This window comes from Pleurotus ostreatus (genome assembly GCF_014466165.1).
Source record: "Pleurotus ostreatus strain PC9 chromosome Unknown scaffold_7, whole genome shotgun sequence".
Lineage (NCBI taxonomy): Eukaryota > Fungi > Basidiomycota > Agaricomycetes > Agaricales > Pleurotaceae > Pleurotus > Pleurotus ostreatus.
Window position 1 is genome coordinate 192,651 of NW_023503162.1, and position 24,013 is coordinate 216,663.

The 24,013-nt window shown below is 51.5% G+C and overlaps 5 protein-coding genes across 5 annotated transcripts; 3 read left to right on the plus strand and 2 right to left on the minus strand.

The window, feature by feature from the left end:
- Positions 1-264: 264 nt before the first annotated feature.
- Positions 265-5,154, plus strand: PC9H_009261 (uncharacterized protein; the record flags this gene model as incomplete). Its single annotated transcript, XM_036778766.1, has 30 exons — positions 265-432; positions 487-537; positions 591-647; positions 701-997; positions 1,053-1,197; positions 1,248-1,387; positions 1,444-1,582; positions 1,639-1,715; positions 1,778-1,855; positions 1,917-2,000; positions 2,051-2,130; positions 2,184-2,386; positions 2,439-2,482; positions 2,532-2,579; positions 2,635-2,685; positions 2,744-2,758; positions 2,818-2,890; positions 2,944-3,015; positions 3,069-3,112; positions 3,163-3,367; positions 3,420-3,469; positions 3,520-3,617; positions 3,672-3,756; positions 3,809-3,909; positions 3,999-4,128; positions 4,181-4,349; positions 4,405-4,536; positions 4,593-4,729; positions 4,809-5,090; positions 5,143-5,154. The coding sequence occupies 30 exons, from the start codon at positions 265-267 to the stop codon at positions 5,152-5,154; spliced, it is 3,267 nt and encodes a 1,088-aa protein (XP_036628155.1).
- Positions 5,155-7,654: 2,500 nt separating this feature from the next.
- PC9H_009262 (uncharacterized protein) lies at positions 7,655-9,820 on the minus strand (the record flags this gene model as incomplete). Its single annotated transcript, XM_036778767.1, has 11 exons — positions 7,655-8,271; positions 8,322-8,346; positions 8,408-8,690; positions 8,751-8,896; positions 8,956-9,038; positions 9,099-9,125; positions 9,180-9,225; positions 9,279-9,341; positions 9,395-9,466; positions 9,525-9,536; positions 9,596-9,820. 11 exons carry the CDS (start codon positions 9,818-9,820, stop codon positions 7,655-7,657), a joined length of 1,599 nt encoding a protein of 532 aa, XP_036628156.1.
- Positions 9,821-14,460: 4,640 nt separating this feature from the next.
- Positions 14,461-16,710, plus strand: PC9H_009263 (uncharacterized protein; the record flags this gene model as incomplete). The annotated part of the gene is made up of 6 exons (XM_036778768.1): positions 14,461-14,771; positions 14,880-14,992; positions 15,041-15,191; positions 15,248-15,624; positions 15,690-16,198; positions 16,246-16,710. The coding sequence occupies 6 exons, from the start codon at positions 14,461-14,463 to the stop codon at positions 16,708-16,710; spliced, it is 1,926 nt and encodes a 641-aa protein (XP_036628157.1).
- A 184-nt stretch (positions 16,711-16,894) lies between these two features.
- On the minus strand, positions 16,895-19,579 carry PC9H_009264 (uncharacterized protein; the record flags this gene model as incomplete). Its single annotated transcript, XM_036778769.1, has 8 exons — positions 16,895-17,036; positions 17,096-17,195; positions 17,245-17,433; positions 17,482-17,662; positions 17,721-18,037; positions 18,090-18,831; positions 18,882-19,400; positions 19,448-19,579. The coding sequence occupies 8 exons, from the start codon at positions 19,577-19,579 to the stop codon at positions 16,895-16,897; spliced, it is 2,322 nt and encodes a 773-aa protein (XP_036628158.1).
- A 3,485-nt stretch (positions 19,580-23,064) lies between these two features.
- On the plus strand, positions 23,065-24,013 carry PC9H_009265 (uncharacterized protein; the record flags this gene model as incomplete). Its single annotated transcript, XM_036778770.1, has 2 exons — positions 23,065-23,779; positions 23,904-24,013. The coding sequence occupies 2 exons, from the start codon at positions 23,065-23,067 to the stop codon at positions 24,011-24,013; spliced, it is 825 nt and encodes a 274-aa protein (XP_036628159.1).

Sequence of the window (24,013 nt, forward strand, 5' to 3'; positions counted from 1 at the left end):
GATTCTCCAAATTTCCCTTCAGCGTAGAAGTGGTTGTTCGGCATACGATACACTCCTGAGACGAGGTGTCTTGTCTACCTTTTCTCAAGCTTCCTGCTTGGCGTGAATCGCCCGGGAGGACTTCGAACAAACTATATCATTCGTTGATGTTGCTACGGGATCGGATATAAACAACCACGCTCGTCGTTTAAGTCGAAGGTATAAATAGCTTTCGGGGGACTTGCCAAACCCAACACTCGTCACAATATTCCCCACTAAACAGCCATGGCAAGTCTCTCTGCTTCCAAGATCGTTTCTCTCGGCGCAGACGCTGTCTACCTCGCCGCAAGAGCTCCTCCTGATGCACCAGATGGTTTATACGACTGGCAAGCATCCTCGGATGCCGCCGACCAAAAGGAAGGCCACTCAACGACGTCTAATTTCATCAATCGTGTAAGTTAGTATTCGTGGTCGTGTGCTCACTTATTGAGGGTGTCCTGTCCATAGGCTGAGACACTGGCGTCCAAAGGACAGTTCAAGCCAGACCCTAAAGTGTTGGTGAGCGCGCCTCCTGAACAGGCCTTGATACTTTGTGCTAATGTAGCTATTAGGCGGGAATTACCGACAGTTTGGTCCATCCGCATGCAGTCGACGACAGGAAGGGTCTTGTGTGTTCCAAAATCTGTTCAATACATATACGTTCACTTACGCTGTTCCCTAGTTCGAGGCCGCACTTGGTATCATGGCCCGCATTGATCCCGCCTCCGAAGTTGCCTTGAAGCTCGGCGATAAAATCATTGGAGGACTGTACAACACAGTTCCGCACCCGCCTGCTGCCCATCTTGGTCATAAGTACGCTTGGAGAGAGGCGGACGGCTCGAACAACAACCTTCAAGACCCTGATTACGGTCGCTCAGGGCGCCCCTACGCTCGTAGTGCACAGGGGCGAGGCAACTTACCTGTAACTTCCTTGCCAGACCCAGGCCTCATTTTTGATACTCTCTTGAGGAGGCGCGAAGTACGCATCTTGCTTACTTTCATTTAGCGCCATACATGCTGAACCATGACTATAGTTGAAAAGCCACCCTGGTGGGTTATCTAGTATGATCCTCGCATTCGCGTCTATCGTCACCCACTCCTTGTTCCGTACGGACCGCAAGGACGTGAGCATCAACAACGCCAGCTCTTATCTCGACCTTAGTCCTGTGTACGGTGATAGTGAGTGGATTACCATCACGGACGCCACGTCATATTGACTTTTCATGAAGATCAAGCAGACCAAGACAAGGTCCGAGACAAAGATCAGGGACGTGGATTGCTGTACCCGGATACGTTCCACGAGGAGCGACTCATTTTCCTCCCACCGGCCACGAGTGCCTTGCTCGTCCTTTTCAGCCGAAACCATAACGTACGTGACGCGACAATAGTGATATACTCTGCCTCTTAATCATCCCTGGCCTTTAGTACATCGCCGACAAGATCCTGAAAATCAACGAACGCAAGAGGTGGACTGATCCTCCTCCCACTGATCCTGCTGCTCGCGCTCTGCAAGACGAGGAAATCTTCCAGACGGCTCGCCTAATCAATGGCGGTCATTTCATGAGTGAGTTATCTCATTGACTACGCGAGAACTATGTCATAAACGAAGTTTTCTTGCAGGTATGATTACCGGAGACTATGCTGCAACCTTCCTTGGTTCTGCGGAGAACTGCAATTGGAACATGAATCCGTTCGATGTGTGTACCGTTGTATCCGATTGCCTACAACGACTCATTTATGCTGCTTGAACGTTTAACAGCCCATTGATAGAGACGGCCTCGTCGTTGACAGGGGTCGTGGAAACCACTGCAGCGTAGAGTTCAACATGTTGTACAGAGTCCGTCATTTATCCATAGTCGCTTCAACTTGCACTCCTGACTGATGGTCGCTGCGTATAGTGGCACGGGACAACGTCGCCAGTCAACGAGAAGTGGACAGAAGAGATCTTCAACAGCGCTTTCGGAGGCAAGCCTTTCGATCAAGTATGTTCTCCAGGCTTTATTCTAGCACGTAGCTCAATATCTGTCGGCAGCTGTCTCTAAGAGACCTTAGTACGTTCGGCAAGATCTTCGACAACGTACCTGCTGATCCTTCCAAGCGCACCTTCGCTGGGTAAGTGGCCCTTCTCGTGTACACGTTTGGATGTACTCACATATGGAGGGTAGACTGAAGCGCGGTCAGGACGGCAAGTTTTCCGACGACGATCTAGCGAATATCCTACACTCTACGACCGCAGATCTAGCCGGGTCATACGGAGCTCGTAACACGCCGCCCGTTCTAAGGTTAGTTGAGATTATGGGTATGGAGCAGGCGCGCTCGTGGGGCGTGTGCACGATGAACGAGTTCCGCAAGTTCTTGGGCCTGAAACGTAGGTTGTCCTATACAATACTCCTATTCGCTGAGACAAAATGGGTTCACAGAATTCGAGTCCTTCGAAGAATGGAACCCCGACCCAGAAGTTGCCGTACGTCTACTCCAATGTGTATAATGCCGAGCCTGAACACCTCTCGCAGGATGCTGCTCGCCGCTTGTATGGTCATATTGACTACCTCGAACTCTATGTAAGAGTTTTGAATTTCACGCTATGAATGAGTCTTCATCCATGTGTATATATAGCCCGGCCTTCAAGCAGAGCAGACGATGCCAGTTGTGGATGGCTTGAGTCTAGTAAGATTGATTGATTTCTGTATTTTCCACCACAATGCTGATGTACATTGTTCGTTAGGCCTGCGGGTATACGGTATGACATGTGAACTATCCTGCAGGCCACTTACTCACTTCACTCCGACCTCGATCTAGACAATGAGGGCTGTCCTCGGCGATGCAATCGCGCTCGTCCGTGGCGACAGGTTCTACACCACCGACTTTACTCGTGAGAGGATGTTGTTGCCGTGCACCCCTTCGCCAATACTGACGCCGTTGTAGCATTCAATCTTACGACCTGGGGTTTCCACGATTGCCAACGCCACCTTGACAACGGCGGCGGCGGCGGCCTAAGTGAGTCACGTCAACTACGCTTTACATCGACCACCGCTAAACATAGGCCGTAGTGTCGAAGCTCATGATGCGCCATATGCCTCGCCATTTCCCATGGGTAACTTAACCGTCCGCTATACCGGATGGATGTCTTACCCCTCTCATTAGAATTCTACGTACTCGTTATGGCCGTTCTTCACGCCTGAACACATGCGGCAGTCACTTACGAGACAAGGTATTGCACAGAAATACACGTTCGACCGACCCATTGCCCAGCCGGTCCCCATCATCCTCAAAACCTTCGCGGCGATCAAAGGCGTCTGGAACGATCCCACGCGGTTCAAGATAATCTACGAAAAGCTAGGTTACGGATGTGCGTACTACTTTGACTTGAGCTGAGAGATCTACCACTCATTGAAATATAGCTATGCTCTTGTTCGACGATGCCAAACGGCATGATGCTGATAGAGCAATGGTACGCCGTCGATGTTTGTCTGGTCTCCACCGCACTCACTCCAGTGATAGGTTCTGCATGCGCTTTTCCCTACACAGGACTCCATCGCTCAATATGCCGCTTGGTGTCGCGCGGATACTGTGAAGCTCATACAAGAGCGCTCATGGAAGTAAGCGCGCCGCTCGTCGAGCATTGCATTAATGTGGCTCATTTGGACATGCAGCTACGACGGTGTACCAGGGACATACATGGATGTCGTGAACGGCATCCTCAACAATGCTGCCATTCATTTCGTTTCTGAAAAGATTGTGAGTCTTCTTGGACACACTTAGTATCTGTCTGACGCCACTCGTGCCATAGCTTGGTATAGAACTGAAGACGAAAGCGAATCCCCGAGGTATTCACACGGAGCGAGAGATGTACGAAATGCTGGCTACTCTAGTGGGTGTATTCTTCCTTCCGTTGCGACCAAGATCTGACCCTCGTATTTTCACAGTTCCGGTGAGTTGCGGACACGAACAGTTGAATAGCTCCCTGACGACGTTGCCAGAATTACCTTCCTTTCATTCGATGAGCCCGAGTCCAAATTTGCTTTGAATGACGCAGCCTTCAGAGCAGGGGTCATTCTCAATCTCTTGAATACCAAAGCCATTATGGAAGTAGCGCCCTCAACTGCCCCAGTAGGTTCCGTCGTGCGAACACGCAGCCTACTTTCTCACTCCAAGTTCGCAGAACGCGGTAGGAAGACTCATTGCTGGGGCTCGCTCGTACATTTGGCCGGAAACCGAAAAGCCGTGGTACCCCTTCCTCTCGACCATCGCTTCCACAGGCCGCCCATTGGACGAGCTTATTGGAAATATCGTTGGACTAGCTATCGCCTCTTCTGTAACTATCGCCCAAGGTACCCTCCCTCGAACCCCTTTCTTTCCACAACCAACTAAATCTGGACATACCAGGTGCCGTACATACCGTCGACTTCTACCTCGACGACGCGCGCGCAAAGGAACGCGCAGAGATCATCCGTCTAGTCAAGAAGGACGACGTGCAGAGCACCGAGCTGCTGCAAGGCTACGTCCGAGAGGCACTGAGTAACTATCGCCTCTTCATTTGTGTCCCTTCATCACGCGATTAACGACATCATTAGGATTAAACCCGCCGGTCCCAGGTATCTGGCGTGATGTTGCTGTCGACGCGACCATCCCGCAAGGCGGCAATCTCCCCCCGATCAAGGTCAAGGCTGGTGATCGCATCTGGGGCAGCTTCAGGACCGCCCACCTCAATGTACGCTTTCTCCACCCTGTCCATTATCCACTATGCTGTACACTCTTTCCTTATTCTCATGTCTTATATCTCCCTGTAGCCGGAGGACTTTCCTAACCCACATGCCATCGACCCGCGCCGGCCCAAGGCATCGTACAACTTGAACGGAACTGGGTTCCACATGTGTCCTGGGACGACGTATACACAGGTCGTTATTGCGGAGATGATCAAGCCGATCTTTGCTTTGAGGAACCTGCGCCGTGCGCCTGGGGATGCCGGCGTTCTTCCCAAGTACCAAGATACCATCCGCGAGACAGAGAACACCATCTATATCAATCGTGATGGCACGACCGGTCCATGGCCAAGCTCTCTGCACGTCGTCGTGAGTCTTTTCCTGTTCGCGTTCCACTCTTGATACTTAGATCTTTCCTTAGTACGATGCGTGAACACTTGCGCTACGCCTTAGCTAGATCATATATAGAGCATTTTGTTATCTCAGTTCACATACATGACTGAATATATCCTTGTTGGTTGTCTATTCGCTTGTTTCTGTTCCTCAACTTGTCTGTATGATGCCGCGAACTACGCGCCATACTAAATACCAGTATACTTACCCGTGTACGTGGCCGAAATGACAAGCATAGGTTCTATGAGTTTTGGCCGTTTGGCACGTCGTAGCTGCCACGAGTTATCTGTGGAAGTAGATGATGCAGCAATTCATGAAAACGCGTTGGAAATTACCTGGGAGACGTCCCTCTGATCTCCTCCCTTGATCTTCGGCGCCTGCTGACTCTACTATAAAAAATGCTGCTATCAGAGAGGTGGCAGTCCCGGTAGGTACGCGCAACGATACTCTATGTTGTCCGGCGAAGGTCGCGCAGATCGTGTCACTCGGAATGTTTAAGCTGGATAGGGGAGTGTTGGCAATTGGATGTATATGATACACTGCATATCAGTCAAAGAAGGAGGTGTTGAAATAAGTTTACGAGGGTCGCGCGATATCTGAATAATCAAGTACTGTATTGCGTTTGACTGGGACTCCAGCAAACGCATGAAGAAAATAATACGTGCGCGCAAACAACGCGCGAAATGATACTAAAGTAGTCACGTGTACCCCTATAGCCCCTGTACCGCCTAGATTGTCAGAATCCAATAAGATATGCTTCATCCATACTCATCAAACCTCGCTTGATGTGACATCGCGTTACTCCACGCTATTTTGGTGCCCTGCTTTGTTATCATAATCTCTCAATGGCTACAAAACAATTAGATAACAATGTGTACCCGCAATTCCTTAGAAATTCAGAACTATGAGAAATTCCAAAACACTATTCAATAATTTATCATAGTTCTGGATTTTTGATTTGAACAGTACCAGGATTGTTATGTGAAATTCTTTGAAAACATCACGCTTTGTCACAAAGGTTTGATGAGTATGGACGAAGCAAACCTTAGGAGGACAGGACTCCAAGAGAAAGTGAGAAGAGGGGAAAGGGGAGGAGAAAGGAGAAGGAAAGGGGACTCACGTGCCATCCACCATCAATTCATTTACGGTTTTCGGGTTCAGGGATCTCTCCTTGTTCCGCGTTCGCCCATTCATCCGACAGTTCCTGTAGATATACGACGTACTTGTTATGGGAATCTGCAGTCGTCTTTTCTTTTCCGCCTCTGTTTCTGCTTCCGGGTTGATTCTAAGTCACGATATGTTGGTACATATTACTGACGGTGGACACTTTGTCACGGTCGACTTTCAAGCGAGGTCCAGGCCGCCTCCCGGACCCAGTACCGCCTCCCATCTCACCTCCCAACATGTTCGCTACAGAACTTCGACCTTGATGCCAGGTGAGTGTCTCTGTAAAAATTGTATTATTGGAGCATCGAAGGAGTTTAGTATGCGGAATTGATATCTACCGGACTAACACCGGTGCTAGGAGTTGCACGTCCAGTGTGTATAACGATCCTATTTTGATACAGTGAGCTTTGTCTTCTCTGTCTTCTCCTCCGTTCAACGGGCAGGTAAGTCAAGGGAAACGAGCATCCTATCGTTGGAGCTGATTGGAAGAATGACCCCCAACCTACCACCATCTGCCGCTCACCGACACCACACCACGCCCGCGCCCCACGGCCCTGGCTTAGCATGTAACTTGCAGATTGTGTAAACTAGCCCGTGCAAGGTCATCGCGCGTCGGCCGGCCACTATGACACGGCCACTGCATACGTTACTACTCCTCAAACACTTCGCCTGACTGTAATCGTCGTCTTCGACGATCGCACTGACCACGAAAGAGCAGGGGAACAGAACCGAGGTAAAATATATTAGACACAGAATTAGATCTACCTTCGGAAGATCCTCCCAATCCCTAGGTTTCTCCTCGCATGGCTAACTTCTTCGAATTCACCGTCGACGTGAGTGGGAGCCACCGGCTGACTCCACCTGCCGGATGCCATTTGCATGGAACTGTCTTCCTGGCAAAGACATGTCTGCGTCATTCTTATGCGTGAACTCTAATTTCGCCGATTGGAAATTCACAGGGGATCTACTATCGCCGTCTCCTTTCAAATTCTCTCCCCATCACCCGCTCCCCGGCTCGCGAGTAGATGGTGATTGATCGGGTCTGTGTTATGCCTAGCCAGGGGTCGTGGTTCGTGCCTACATTCGCGCTGATTCGACTTAGTACATTCCGCGAGTGGTCCGCTACGTGCTGCATTGGGGAATACAATTCCTTTATTAAGCTTCCATCTATGTTTCTCACCGCCACCACTGCGTACAGGCTACTCTGTGAATACTGTCGTTTATCAGTATGCCTACCTGACAGTTAAACCACTAATGTAGATAATAGATATCGGGATCTATATAATACTGGGATTGCGGAGTCGGCGTGGACTATAAGCATATTATAAGCAACAGCACATGCATAGCTATGATACGGCGTCTGAATCAAAGAACTAGTCTACCCACTGAACCGTTCCAGCTCCTAGTGCCTTCTCGAATGACGCTCGCGGGACATACTTGGTACCGTTCGAATGCAACGCCTCCATTCTCATCTTCACACTTCGGTGTATCTTGACACCGCGCTTCTTTTGCTTCGGAATGAACCTCCCACCGCCCAAGTTGAAGCCTACATACGACCCCCACGAATTATCCCCCTTCTGGTATCGCTGCTTCATGGGCAAAATTTCGAGTAGCCACCAGTACGGGGCAAGAGACAGCTGGTCGTACACGGGGGACAGCAGGTCGAGCACATCATGGTCTTCCTCGGATTTATAGAGAGCAGACGAGTAGCCGCCAACATCGGCGAAGTTAGGCAGATGAGCTTCATCGGGTGTCCCAGAGATTGGTTTAGGGATGTCCTGGATGCGTAAAGTGCCAGTGGGAGGCGCCATCGGAGGGCGGGGAAGGACTTCCGGATACAATGCACCAGGATCAAGGCCGAGGGCCTGGAGGCCTTCGCAGTCGAACATGATCCCGGTGTGGGTCTTGAAGCACTCGCGAATCATCCAGCGCAAAGGAATCCGCGCAAGAGAGTGCTGCGTGTCGTTAGGAACCGACCCGCCACCGACGTCTGTACACACTTGTCAAGAGAGGGATGCGACGTCGAGGAAAGCGACTCACCACAATGACAACCAGAGAACCACACCTAGCATAGAAAGTCCTTGTTATCTCTATCACGATGTTGGGCGAGGTAATCCAATACGTACCTCCTCCACGTCAGTTTGTCTACTATGGTCCTTCGTATATTTCCTTTCAAGGGCTTTCAGGCGCGGGGTTGTAGAGTTAGCATGCTTTTTGTGCGCCTTGCGGTTGCGGTCAGACGCGCTGAGCGTCTGTTCCTTGGGGTTTGGGCGATTCCAGAGGTTCGGCTTGAATTTGGCTCGGCGCTCATCCAACGCGACTGCGTGCCGGAACGTGCGAACAATCGGTGTTTGAGGTAGTGAACTGGCTAGCCTTCGAGGGATCAAGCCCACCGAATTCACAGTGTCCCTGATTCATTCGGTCAGGCGATAAGGATCTCTCCTTTCAACTGAAAACGACGAAACTTACCAAACGCCGATGAATTCGATATCCACGTCGACTGAGAAGGCCTTCTTGAAGGCATTGGACTGCTGCCAACCCGTCTCGTCCGCCCGTTTGAACATTTTGTATGCAAACGGGACCTGCTGATGATTGCACGCAGGAAGTAGTCCCACCTAAGCACCCGGATGGACTTGTCAGCACGAAAATAAAATTCGGAAAGAATTATACATACCTTGTGAATCATGCCTGCTAGTGCTCTGGCGGTATAGGCACCGCGAGAGAATCCAAAGATACAGATGCGATCGCCCGCTTTATCTGTACAATTGAAACGTCGGAAAGTGTATTGAACAAACACTTGGACTGAATAGAACCTACAGTTCTGCATCAAGAATTCGTATCCGTCTGATGAGTCGTCGTCAGTGACGGACTTGGTGTCGCATACCACGGAAAACTTACCCATGACGTGCCTATCTAAATTCCAGGCAACCATTTCGTCGAGAGTCTATGCTCGCGGTCAACGACAATTCGCAAGATATCATCGCCACGTTCATTCACCTTGGACACCTTTGCCATGAGGGGAGTCGCAATGTTGGGAGACGTATAGGTCCCAATCCCCGCCTAGACACATATGAATATAGAGGCAATTCTGCGGGTATCGATAATAGTGTTACCTGGTAGTACACCATCTGGACATCCCTATTGTCCTTCTTCAGCAGGGTAAAAAGTTGAACGATATTCGAGTTCTATATAATGTCAAACAGTTTAGTGTGATCGAAATTTCCCGCGTATGAGAGTACGCACATCTTCATCGAACTGATCGCCAGTTCCGTCGAAACTGAGAAGTGCGTAGATGGGTCAAAATTTTGGCCTACGCCAAGGGACGAGACTACTTGCCAAAGTACCAATGTGCGATACGGGTGCTCTGGAGGAATTGCCGACGGGTCCCCTTCTACGATGATGGTTGGGGACAACGGCGGTGAATCAACTTCGGACGTAGCCTTAATGGGCGCTTGCTCTGAAGTCCGACCATTGGCGTCTACAAGGGTAGCCGCGCTTTCTTGTTGAAAATGTCCGTTCAGCGTCGCAGGGGATTCCATGTTGAAGACCGATACAACTGGGCGATTCCAGGGAAGGTGGGAGAGTCGTACGGCTGGGAGTGCCTCATTCTTATCTATATAAATCCCATTTGACGCTAATTCTTCAACGATTCTTTAGGAACCAGGAATCAGGTTCGGTACTTCAGATTGACTGATCATTGCACCTTCTTCGGGAGACCGAGGTGGTACGTGTATGCTAAATCTCGTAAAGCTGATTGAATCGTCCTTCGTTTCCCAGACCAGTCATTCTCAAGAACGATACCAAGCATTATTCCGGCCTTGTCATTGGGCCGGTCTCCATTTACGTATTTACTGGGGCAAGGAGAAGTACCTCGAGCGTTTCAACCTTCGCCTTGTTTTGACATTCTTCGGGACAGACTCGGTACGTCGAGCTTCTAGGTTCCAGGTTCACATCGGCGGTAAACTATCACGATTGCTGCATGGTCACCGATGATGAACCCCCGCCCGCTCAATGGCGGAGGGTGATTGAATCAATTGCGTTATACTTGGCAGTAGCTAGAACCACAATGTCGATGTGACATGTACATATGCTCCCGAAACCGGTGACAGCAAACTCACGACGACTTCACCGTGACGGGTACTTCGGTGAGTCCGAGTCCTTGCCGCCGTACCCACTATCAGAGAACTGGTCATCTGGGGATGTTTTCTCGACGGTCGCAACATGTGACGACCGCCCAATATCGATTTAGATTCATCCATACACCATTGTTCTTCTAATTCGCTGTCAGTGGCACAAGAGCTAATCACTACTGCTCGGCATATGGTGCATACCCATCAAATTCTAATGCACCTTGTCAGGTACCTCTTCGACCTCGGCGTATGGCCTCAAGGATACATAGCCTTCGGTATTTAACACTCAACCCTCGACTCTTAGGGCCGTCCTGCTAGACGGCTCTTCATCGTTGGGACTTCGTGCCAATCAACCGCCAGGGTGATTTCATATTGTCATTCAAACCCTACTATAGTTTATCCTACAACATGTCAGTTTTACTTCAGGGTCGGGGCTAGACGGACGCGAACAACCAGCGACCACTCAGGTATTCTATTATGCAGCCTCGAGTACTTCTGGGCGTCGCAATAAATGACCATGGGTCGTTCAGTGAACAACAAAATCAACGCAACACCCGCCTTTGCGTCCCCACCAAACGCATACGCTCCTTACATTGATCTCGGCGGCGAGGTAAAAGAGGCTGTGGTGAATGGTGTGCGGCGCAACATGCAATCTGTGTGTCGTTCGCTTGTCTCTGATCGACTGCCCATCTCTTTGACACTGTATACAGTACGATAGACTCATATATAACCTGAACGTAACGAAACAGACGGAGAATGGAACGCACCTCGACTAAATGGTCCCCATTCAGTCAGTATCTCGTGCGGTTTATTTTAGTCTTTCAACCGAACATTGTGGCTATCACGATAGATGTTTTTTTTGGATGATATGCGCCGCTTGCAACTATGAATTCATCGCAAATACACACGCTGTCGAACCTTGAACATCGAAGAGGAGTCACGGACACGGCCCAAGGGGAGAGGGATAGGGGAACGCGAAACAAAGGGGAATCACGTGCAGTCTCGAGAAGCTCCATCTTGTCCTCCCCTTCTCCCTGTTCATTGTCCCCCAAGTTTTACGCGGGACTACATATCTGAAACGTTCTCCGCCTCGTATCGTGTCTGCCTATGGCCACGAGATATGAGACTATTCGTCTCGCACTTTCTGGATTCTGACACGCCATAATCACCTCGAGAAAAGACTGGAGGCCACCGTCTGCGTACAACTCAAATTATAAAGTAGCCTCGACCGCTAGCATGGATATGTGCCCATGACAGGTGCGCGTGCCATCAGCCATTCTTGTTCTATTTTCTTATCCCGACTCCTCTTATTACAGAACTAACATGCCGTACCATGATGCCGTGCCTGCGCGCTCTCGCACACGGGAACCTCAGGGAAGCCCCCTTATGCTTCTATCGTACTTGGGTCTTTCTACCATCTCTATATCAAGTACCCGCGAGCACTGTTTGCCGGGTGAACATCAACGATGAACTCAATAGATTCGCATGGAATAGCGCCCGACGCCTGCTCGCGTCATACGGACAGTGGCCACTCCGCTCCAATTGTACTAGAAACGCGAGCTGAGCCCACGAACGACCCTTGTAAACGGAAATTACGGAACACGCATCTCTACGTCCGACGCTTGCTCGACGCTCCACTGCATCTGCGACGGACGAGCCGGTTGAGAGTATTAATGAAGATCTACCTTAATTCATGAATTCCCACTAGAAGCCTTGGGGCTTTACGGTGGACCAGCCCGCCACCGGCCATCAGACATGCGCTCCACGAGCTCCAATATATGACTCAATGCCGATCCGACGTAGAACAAGGTAGAACGCCGTAGAAGCTAGCGAGAAGGAACGCCCGGCTTGCTCGCACATCGTGCAATGGTGCGTCGGCTCCAGTCTCGTTGGGTCTTCTTGCACAACAGAGACCCGCCATGCCTTCAACTTCTCATTTCACAGTCGCATTGGAAGCTGGAGGTCGAACACTAATTAATAGATTTTCTGGATCTGGATTGCCAACGCCCGACGTGGGCCCGCCATCGAACTTGCCATCGTCCACTTCCATTCTCCCGACACGCACTCCCACTGGGTGCAGGATCAGATATTATCTGCGGTATTATTTTGATTGCTATCTGAAGAATATCTCAGTTAAGCATGTCATACCCAGTTATCTCGAGTGTGACCAATATGTAATGAGTATGAGATAGCAACGGCAGTATTATCCTCAACTGACTTAAACCTCTCATTGTGAGTAAATATTTATCACATATTACACGACTCTATATTGAAGGATTATTGCACATTTACTCCACATATTGGATATGTAATGTTAGCAACAATATGTTATCCTGCACGCTGTGTCCACTCTAGGCCGCCACCAAATCCACCGCCATTTCTCCTTCCTCTCATTATTACCGTGCAGTGTCCGTCGGTTTACGTATTATCACTTCTCCCGCATGCCGAGCATCACAGAGTATCCACACCCCTTCAACGCTCTTTCGCTTGCACCACCCGGCACCATGCCGTGCACCACGGCCACCATGGTTTAGTAACGGTTCGAACGGTCTGGCCCTATGCTCAGGGTGTAGGAGACGATTGGGGCTTGGTATGCCTGCAAGGGAGATGCAAAGAAGGTGGAGAGTGGGAGCCAATGCGTCCCTGATGGAGGGGAGGCGTGATATCTTCGTTGATCTCGAATAATATCGGTGGATGCGCGTCGGAGCGAGGCCCTATCGTGCGCATCATGCTCTGCGGTACGCGTTACTCATAATCAGAAGCTTGAAGCTTGGGTGTTTGAAGGTGCGCGGTCGGCGCCCAACAAGGCACCCTCCGTGCGACTCCCGAACCCAGGCCGCCATCGAGTCGGACTCCCGCATTCACTACTTCCACTCCCACTCCCAGCGAACAATTCACACTGAGGATCCGTTCTGTTCGTGCGTTCATTGGTTCACTTCTAGCGTCACACCTAATTATACGCGTTATTGATTACTATGTGCGGCGAACGACCCACCAGAAAATATCCAACCAGCACCTTTCAACCCACCACGCCCCCTCCACCTCCAAACGAGCCAGCACCACGCCGTATTGCCCGTTGGCCGTGCTTTGCGCATACGCTCTGCTGTTTCGAAGACGCTGCATCTGCGCGCTCGCTCGAAATTGAGTCTTGGCTCACTCCTTCTACTCCACCCGTGATTCAATTGATTTGATTCGATTCAATGCTCAATCATTAGAACATGAACGCGCCCATTCTCATAATGAGAGGAATGCGCGACTTCCATCGTCTGGTCCTCGGCCTTCGACTCTGCTAGCTCCCATCGGGCATCCCGGGCCACTCAACCTCAACACAATGCTCCTTGCACACCGCACCACTCGGCTCGTCTCGGCGCTGCCCCAACCCAAGGAAGAACCGATGTGCGGGCACTAACGCTCAATGAACATGAACTGAACACATCGCAGATCTGCCACAATTTGGTATTTAAATGGTCATTGATTTATGTATCTACTTAACGTCGCATCGTACGTTTCTGCGATGGAGCGCACCGACTCCCAACGTGAACCACGAACGACGCATCCATAACTTGGATGGAACACACCGGTAAACCTGCACGTTAATTTCCGGTATCTAACACGTCTGTCGTCGTCATCGTTGTCGTCGTTGTATGTAGCCGACATCGAGTGGAGCGGACCGACTGCAGACGTCCAAGCGAACGCCTGCCTCTCCAGGATCCGATATCCAACGCGACGTATCGCAGTGCTTCAGCCCGATAGTCTAGATCTGACGTATCTGCCTGGCAAGGCAGGGAGGTATACCGCAGCATTGTGATTGTCCTTGGTCCGACCCGCCAACCCGAGGGCACACGATCCGTGGGGAGTTTCGTCTCCAGGGAATCTCCAGAGAACCTCGTGACCCATTGGCGTGACCTGGTGAGCACATGATCTCTTGGCACCTCGTTCATGTGAACAAACTTAGATCTGAACCGATCTCTCACCGTGTGCCCCGACGCCTGAGTCCTCCCGGCCGCTTGCAACGACGACGGGCAACGAAACGGCTACAGTTGGCGCATATGGCATCGTCTTTTACTCGACTCCCATCCGATTCTCGCATCACTCTCGCATCCGTGCTCCGCTTCGTACGATTGGCCACTTTTGCCCGGCCATACCTTTCAATTCACCAACACGCGAACAATTTGGCCCCCGTTCTACTGCCACATATCATCCTCGAGACCCTTTCAAGTGCGATGGAGTGGAGTGAAGGCTTGGTAGCAGCTGTATGGGACGCTCTGCGCGATGAGATTTGGGTGGGAGAATCCGCGCCAGCAAGTTCGGCTGAGATCTATGAATATAACCGATTCGCGCTGGAAAAGGGCACTTGTGAGTACCTTTAGCCGCTTATTATCCCTACACGCCAACCACTACTCCTCGATCCAGCTTATCGCCATCTGTTTCCACCCACAAAAGTCTGCCTATCCCCTCAATGTTCCAGTCATACCAAGGGAGTCAAACGCGCTCTCGTTGAGCCACGATCCTACAAAGCAAGCTTATTTACCGTACGCGATGGGCCACTTCCTATCTACGTCACTACTTTGTATTGTCGAAGTAGAATACATCACTTTTCTCCTTGGTATCATCTCACTTAATCTGCAGAATGTCAAACACACTACCACACCGATTATCACATCCACAAGTCTCAGCGCACATACTATGGTGGGATCCCCGACATAATACAAGTAGCGCAACATTTCTTCATCGAGAATGCCCTTCTTGAGCTATTCGTCGCAGGACAGGTGTTTGGCTGGTGCGTGCCGCCTCGAGGTACTTTTTGCAGCCTTTGCTTATACAACGGACAATTAGGATTTCGGCAACCAATTGGGCTCGGATATACAACCACGCACTGGCTCCTCCTCAACCTCACATCAGGAATAATGAAGCCGCGTTCGCGATGTTTCCTGTACCCTATCGTAATGGCTACCATTATCCAAATTGGCAGTTCTCCTTGTCCATCCGACCCGAGGATGTTCTAAATGGGTTTTTCTTATACTCGTTGCTTATTGACAAGGCCGAACATGGGTGGATCCTATCGTTGCCACATAACGAGAGTAGTCAAGTGGATCGACTTCAATCGGCCCTCTCGGAGCGGAATGGGACCATGGAGGGTGTCGGACAGGACGCGTATCCTCACGTGTGCAACCTCTGTTGCCATATTTCTGAAGATGAGAACGGCGAACTGCGTAAGGCTGCCTGGTTTCTGGATTGTTGCGAACTTTCAACTAACATATATTACTCTTCAATCCAGGCAAGATACAGGCAGCCGTATGCGACGGAAACAATATGGGCCACCCTTGTTGTGGTGTTCATGATTGCAAGACACCTTTAGTGAGCCGAAACGATCGCTTTTGCCCGAATCATCGCAAACGCAACCTCAAATGTGCGATCGATGACTGTGATGCCCCAATTTGCGGACGTTTTCGAACTTGCGAAGATCCCACTCACCGTCAATTAGAGTCTCGCTACTTTGCGAAGGGGGTTTCGGTGCCTCAACTACACTCACGGCTCCTGCGTGCCACTGGAGTCGTAGTACCTAACGACTCGACTGCACTGCATGGCGATGCGACAGAGCCCGATGAACATGGAGTGATTGAGAGCTGCGAGGAAAAGCCAATTGCACCTGGATATACCAAACGCAAGCTACGGGCGTGCTTTGGTACTAATTACACACACACCGAGTTGCTGTTCATGCGGCCATGTGGAGTAATTCTTTCGCGCGCGACGCTCTACGGTTCTGAGGCAATCTCTGCGGTCAACGTAAGTGAATTTCTATGAGTTTGACGCCCTTTTAATGGCTGTTATAGCTTGCTGCTCGAGCAACCTTTCCCACCCCCAATTCAACTCCGGAATACCTATTCTACGATTCCAACTGCAAACTCGTGGCCCATCAGAAAGCCAATAACGATACTCATTTCGCGCGAACTGCGCAGCCTGTTGATGTCTTCCATTTCCGAACAAAGCACAAGGAAACCGATACGTTCTGTCAACAGCACTGTAATCCTGCCGCCTTTCCCGAGCTCTTGGATGCAAATGGAAATTGGCGGTTCAATACTTCGATCTGTGAGCAAACAAATGTCTGGCTCGGTGGCTACACGGCGATCCTCAGAAACATGGAAGTCACTCGGTATAATTTCTATTTGGATGAAATGATTAAGCGTCGTAATAGGTATGTAATCCAGGAACTCGAGCGCAAAGGACATATGCCATGGAACGTACCTTTTGATGACTTGTTTTCTACCGTACATGTTGATTCGCCTCCTCTGAATTAAGCAGCACCATCATTTTTATTGTAAATATGAAAAGTATAGAATAATAGTTTTTATTGTGGTGTTTATGAGGTTATAACGGCAGTAAGCAAAAAGGTGTCGAAGAGTGGATGACCATTATTGGGTCTTTTGGGTGCCACAAAGACATGGCATTTTGGTGGATGGTGCTGCAGAACGATGGGGTAACTTAGACAGGAATCAGACCGAGTGATCTGCATACTTCGTTGCAAATGTGAGTGTTTGCGAAATTGGCGAGGGCAGCCTGGCCCTCGCTACGAAGAAATGGGCCAATATTTGGAAGTGCGCTATCGTGACCCAGTCTACCTGATCTACAAGGAGGGTAGACAACAGTCAGCCAAGGGGCGTGAGCAATGGTATGGGAACTTACATGTGAGTGGCACAATCAAAAATGATAGCTTGTCGTATGGTGGCACCCTCTACAGCCTTGCCCTTGACCGAAGTCTCAACAGGCTTCTCGACTGAATGATCTATTTGGGACTACATCAGATGCAGCTTTAGGAAGACGAGGCAACATACATTGGAAGCCGGAATGAAGTAAAAGACCCCCACTTGCTTGATATGTGTAATGCGAGAATGCCTCCATTGTATGTTGCCATAGTATCAAGTCCTCAGCGGACAGTCGCTTGGATTGGCCTTCAATCCATTCTTGCGCAATTTGAAATTGTCCACATATTACAAAGATTGATGTGGGCAAAACACGGAACACTGTATACTGGGTTAGCTTACGCAAGAACCACAATGCGGTGAGCTTACGGTAAAGTGCCGTATTGTTGTTCTTCGCAAGCTGATGAAAGCCGCAAGCAGCATCGAAGCAAAGAGCAACACGCGAAGCTTCAACCCAGATGGCATTCGCAGCGCTAGTCCACTGGGTCCACCATTCTCCAGGGAGAGAAATGCGCTTGATAGCATACATTCCCTGCTCGTGAATATATCCCTAGTGTAGGGATCACTATCACTGCCATGAATAGCGAGAGACAAGGGGATAGACATACTATGGATACCCGCTTGATCGAGCCATGGACAGCTGGAGTTCTGGTGGTGTAGAGATTCAAGTTTTCCATGTCGGCGGTCCAAGCTGCAGTAAGTTGGCCGCCCCGCATTTCGAATTTTTGATGTGTGACTAGGTAGATGACAGAGTCTGTGAGAAATCCTCCGTAATCGGCGTTCAGAGAAGGTGTCGGTGATTTTTCAGAAGCTTCAAGGGGAGGAGAGAGCGGTGGTCCGGAATCATCTGTGATGCTATCAGCATCCGCCTCAGATGTTGCCTGGTGTTCGGATGGTGTGAGAGACGGCTGGCGGCTCTCATCAGCTATATTTGGATCATCAGCAGACAGAATGTGAACTTTAACTGATGGATTTACATATCAAGATGTTCGTAACATCACGAACAACATTACACCATTTACCTTCAGGTGTACAACCCATGTCTCGGTATAGTTCAAGGACATGCGCGTTTCTAGCACGCTCGTAGATCTTCCTGTGTTTGGTCACCGTTTTATACACGAAGTCAGAGCTTGCAAATGCCTGAGAGAATGCCTCGCCCAGTGTAAACCCTCCTGCCACAAGGGCGTTCAAGACCCGGAAGCCAGACATCATCTCACAAGCGTACATCCTTGGAAATGGTAGTTTGATATTGAAGTCCGAAGGAGCAGGGGGCGGGGAACGAGGTGGGGAAAGAGTGCTTAAACGTGCACGCTTCGATGAGCCTGAAGTAGTCGATGTGAAATGAGAGACAGGATCGCCCGATTCCAAAAGGGAGACGACAGATGCTGAACGTCGTAAAGGAAGGGCGACATCACTTCCGGGCTGCATAGTGTGCATGTTGAAATGCCGATTTTGTATTCCGAGGACCCCAAGCTCCTCTTCCAACTCGAGGCAGTCGGTGTTTTCAAGACTAGGGAGACGACAGAGAATGCGAGGAATACGAGGAACAGCAATGGGAATACTGAAATCTTGTTCAATCCATTCTGGGCGCGGTAGCGCTTTGAAAACACTGATTAGCGTGACGTTGTGGAGTCTGTCGATGATCGCAGGTTGATCTGATAGGACCAATGTTCCGGCATGTTGGACAACGACGTTGAGCCGAATCGGCTTACTATTGGCCTGGGTTCTGATGAGCGTAGGAGCAAATATCAACATGTGGACTGACTGACCTTGAGCCACAACAGGACAACAACAAGGTTGCCCATGGTCTCCGTAATCTTCTTCTCATTTTCGGCCTTCTGGTTACTTGCGAGTTTCTTCTGACAGGTGACGGCGAAGGCCTGGCCAAACCCAGTGGTCAGCGGGCGTGCAAACTTGGAGACAGGCTCAGCAGGCAGAGAAGTACCGCTGCTCGCAGCACTGGGTGCAGGGCTGGCAGAAGCAGTTTTGTCAGCTTCGGCAGCGCGCGATTGCTGGGACTCCTCGGTTTTGTGCTTTGAACAGCCACCCTCCGCGCGACAGCATGTTTGACACAATTGGGGGAATCTATCGCATGCCCGATTGGCTACGCGTGGCCGGTTGTCTTTGCCTCGACAGTTGGGATGGGCGCAGTCAAGACGGTTGAGAGGATGGCCGGGTGGGAAGTCAGCAAGAGACTGCTTGGAAGCATGGCGCATCAACAGATGGTCGGGCACAAGTTCCAGCGGTGTCTTGGGGTTGTGCCATAAGAAATTGTTACATGAACGGCACTGTTGTAAGTCAGTCAACGGATAGGTTGAATACAATGTCCACGTACCATTTGATACCAATGCCCACAATTCTGGGGGTCCTCCCCTTTGCCCTGGCAGAGTAACACCGGTCCTAGATTGGGAGATTGGCATCCCGTGTTCGTGCACTGTGAGAACGGGCTGGGACGAGGATTGTTCATCTCAATATTGACTGAGGATCAGAGGAGTGCTCGGGGAGAGGCAGGGCACCAATATTCGGACCTCAAGCCGCCTTTTATTTCTGCAAAAAGATACACATATACTGGTGCGTGATTTGCTCTGTTGCTACAATCCCTGAGTGTATATATCCGCCTAGAATGTGTTTGATTGGTACATGTCTCAGGAGATCATTGTGTTTTCTTACCAACTGACCAAAGAGTACAGCGCTGGACCATGATGGCGCGTTACTGGTGTTCTGCCTGAAGAATGGTAGTGCAGTAATACTAGGAAGTAATCGACGAGGGCCGATGAAAGGTGGGACAGGGCGGCGACAGGGAGAGGCCAGGGCGGCGAGGAGGGCGACGAAGCCAAGTGTCGTCTGGTACAGTGTGATTGTTGAATCGTGTGGGACGTTGCCAACGCACCACGTGCTTGGGCGCTTTCTCCAGAGAATTCTCCAGAGATGGCATTCTCCCCACGGATCCAGAGTTCTGGCCAACCCTAATCAAGCTCTCTCCCACCTATCTACTTATCTAGTTATCTACGGCGGGAAGCAGTAGGTGGGGCGGGTCAGACCCGTTACTGAGGCCCGCAAGCGAGGTTGAAGCTAACCGTATGCGATCGCTGGAAGTGAGCGTAGAGTCGCTGAAGGGCAACGACACTGCCCAGTCTCATTGCTTCCCGACCACAGGCACGCCAGTTACAGCGCCACCCACCCAGCCCAAGCTCGGCCTGATCTGTGGATTCCAAGCTCCGGTAATGGAGAAGCTGAGGGATTGGGGTGCGACCCGAAACCGGTGTCGCAGGCCGATGGTATGAAGGTATACTTGATCCCAAGGGGTCACGGCACCGCAAGAGGCTCTTGTTCGGCTACTCGCCGGCCTAAGCTCACCCGAGTCGAGCCTATCTCTTCGATAGGCCAGAAGGCTCGAAAGCTGGAAGGCGTGAGCCTGGCAATGGGACCTGGAGGCGGTGACGCACGCCGACGGTATACCTTCACCATCTTCCATATTCCTTCACCATCGAGGAACTGCCAAAGCAACTTCAAGGCGGGGACGGTGACGGTGACGGGGAGGGCGGGACCTGGAGGCGGTGATGATTGAGTGCCGAATACCAAGAACCGAGTACCGAGTACTAAGAACCGAGTACCGAGTGATCGACGGGATACTCGCGATTGGGCAGTGTCGACGTAGAGGCAGCGAAGAGTCTTGATCGCCCAGAGTCTCTTACTCTGCACAGCGGTGCTCCGAAGCCGACCTGGTCCCTGCCACCCCGCCAATCCTCCTGGCTCCGGCTCGCCTTAAGCTCCTCTCTTCCACGGCAGAGGCACAGACAGCACAGCGGAGCAGAGCACAGCAGAGCAATGCATTCCAATTTCGGGCCACCCTGCACATCAACATGCCCACCCGGCCTAGTTAGTACGAAGTGATCCCCTGCCTGCATAGAGATAGTGATAGTGGATATGTACATGCTTTGCGCAATGCGATGCGATGAAATGCGATGTCGATGCGCGGACTTATCCCGGACTCGGACTCGGAAGCGGTGTCATCAGCCGCGAGACGAATGGCGTTGTGCGTGCGTTTACAGTCCCTAGCTTGGACAGGAGATCATCGATCGTCGATATTCAATAGGGGATATGGACAGGAGAACGGGGAGCAGGGACTCAGGGGCTCAGGGACTCGGCTTCGGCGTCTGCACAGGCCTGGCCCTCCCCCCCTCTTCCATTCCGTGTACCATTCCTCCGATTGGCTGTGTGCCTTTCCCCACCTCCCCCCCGCTGTGCCTCCCCCGATCTGTGTGCCTTACCTCGCCCTCTCCAATATCAATACCAATACCAATACCAATCTCATTCATCACCTTCCGACATACTAACACTAACACACCTTGCAATTGTCGCCCCAATAATCATTATTCAAGTACTCAGTACTCATTGGTCAACTCTATCCCTATTCGTATTCGTATTCGTATTCGTATTCCTATTCCTATTCCTATTCGCCGTGCGTCATTGGCCCGATTGGCAGTCCGCATACCCCGTACGATTAGCTTCTGGAAATCTAGGTAGTAGGTTCGACTCAGCGACTCAGCGACTCAGCGAACCGGAGCCGCTGTGCTTATCGCCTGCTGTCTTTCATGTCTATCCCCAACCATCATCCAATCAGCATCCAATCATCAGCATCCAATATCCAATCATCTGCATCAGAGTCCAGCAGTGTGCGGCAGGTGGCGAAGCTATCAGACTTATCGGACTTATCAGACTTATCAGAGTTTCTGCGTTGGTGGGTGGTGGGAAGTTCGAACGTCCCCGTCGCTTCGTGTTCTTCTCGTGTTCTATGTTCTGTGGATGCTCGTCCGAGTTCTCCGTTCCCCCCTTCCCACGGGCATAACCTTCCCAGCCTTCCCAGTCAAATCCGAATTCCGAGTTTGTGCGCCGATTGGAGAACCGGATTATAAAACAATATGAAAATGAAACCCGTTCATGACGTTCAATACTTCAAGCTTCAGTGTTCAGCTCGGCCGAGTACTTGAGATCAACGCGTACGGCGGTATGCGTGTGGCACATGGACAAAGGAACAAAGATGGCATTGACATGCGAACATGGGAGCTTTGTGGGAGCTGGGAGCTGGGAGCTGGAGCGTTAGACGTCTAGGCGGGTTATATTATATAATTGGATGGATTGGAAGCGTGGAGTGATCTATGATTTCACAATTTTCAGATGTACGTCCGTGTTGGGATGTGTGAGGGTGTATGGTGTTGGGGAAAAAGTGAGACGCGGTTCAGGATCCGTAATCCGAACTGCCCTTCTCCCTTGTCCACGGTCCCTCCTAGGCCTGTCTCCACGCGACATACTAATCCCACTCTCCACGCTATCAATTGCAATCCTATTGACTATTGACTCACAGGCGCACAGCCTTACATACACCCGTCGCCGTGTACCGTCTCCCATGGTCCGCAGGCTGTAGGGGGGATGCTCCGTAGCCAGATGAAGCCAGGCAGATGTTCCCAGACGCAAGCCAGACGCAGCCCACATAGTCGATCACCCGAACCCGAATGCAAGCAAGTTCGCCTTCGATCATCCGAACAGAACCATTGCCTGAACCATTCGCCCATTCGCGGATTCGCCGCCCCCACGTGTTGATGCATGATGCCGGATGACGGATGACGAATTGGGACGGGGAAGGGGAAGGGGAGCTGGTCTGATCGTGCGGCGTGAGGGATTTGATGGTTGATTCGCCTGAGTTCGGCCGTGGGCCGTCCTGGGCTTCTGGTTGGACGGGGTGTGGAGCAGGGGGAGGTGGACGGAGGCGAGGCCATGGCTCCACAGCCCTTTTATATCGTCACTCTCCCTTCCTCGCCTTCCCTTCTCTCTTCCTCGACACACACACGCACTTGCTCCAAGTTTCACCTTCGCCGCAAAACACCACCGTCAATTGACCAGCGGAAGCACCACACCGGAAGAGGAAGCATCATAGCGGAAGAGTTGATGAAAATGCCGACTAGCACGAGTGCGAACACGACGCCGGCGCGGGAGTTCCAATATAAGCAGCAGGTCCAGCCGTCGACGGCAGCAGAACGTACGCTATCCACTTCCTCAGCCTCTTCTTCTACATCCACCTCATCCTCATCGACGTCACCACCACCACCACCACCGTCAACGTCAACGTCACCACCGACGCCAATAACCAACGACATGCTGCACCACCTCGCCCTGCGCATGCCCTTCGCGCTGCACCACCCCTCCTCCTCCACATCCTCGTCGTCCTCCTCCTCGTCCATATCCTCCAACGCCTCCTCGTACGCGGGCTCGTACTACTGCTCGACGTCCGCGTCCTCCTCGGGCTCCTCGTCGAACAGGTCGTCTTACGTGCCCCCCTCGCCGACCATAACGGCCTTCCACACCGCCCCCTCCTCGTCGCACCCCGCCTTCGCGTCGCCGCCACTGCACGGCCCGTCCCCCGCCTCCCGCGCGCCCTCCCCGCCCGCGCCCGCGTCGCTGACGTCCCCCCTCGCGCGCGCCCACCGCGCCCCGCCGCCCGCCGATGCCCCGCCCCTCCAGATCCACTCCACCCCCGCCAAGCACACGCTGTGCGTGCAGTTCCCCCAGCGCATGGGCGCGGAGATGAAGCCCGAGATGGTCACCGTGTGCGCGAAGCGAGGCGACAGGCTCGGCATCGTCGCGGATGCGTGGCACCTCGAGCGCAATTGTGAGCACCTCTTCCTGCCTATCTTTTCAATTTCTTTTTTTGCTATCCCTGTGGATTTCGGTGTCGTCTTTCGACTTGCATTCTGTGCGCTGTGGAGCGTTTGCTGACTCCCTTTTTCGTACAGGCCACTACGAGTGGGAAGTCGCATTCCCGCCGCACGACGCCGACATGGCGCACGTCCACGCAAAGTTCCTCCCCGGTGGCTGCCTCACCATCGACGTCTGGCGGCGCTGA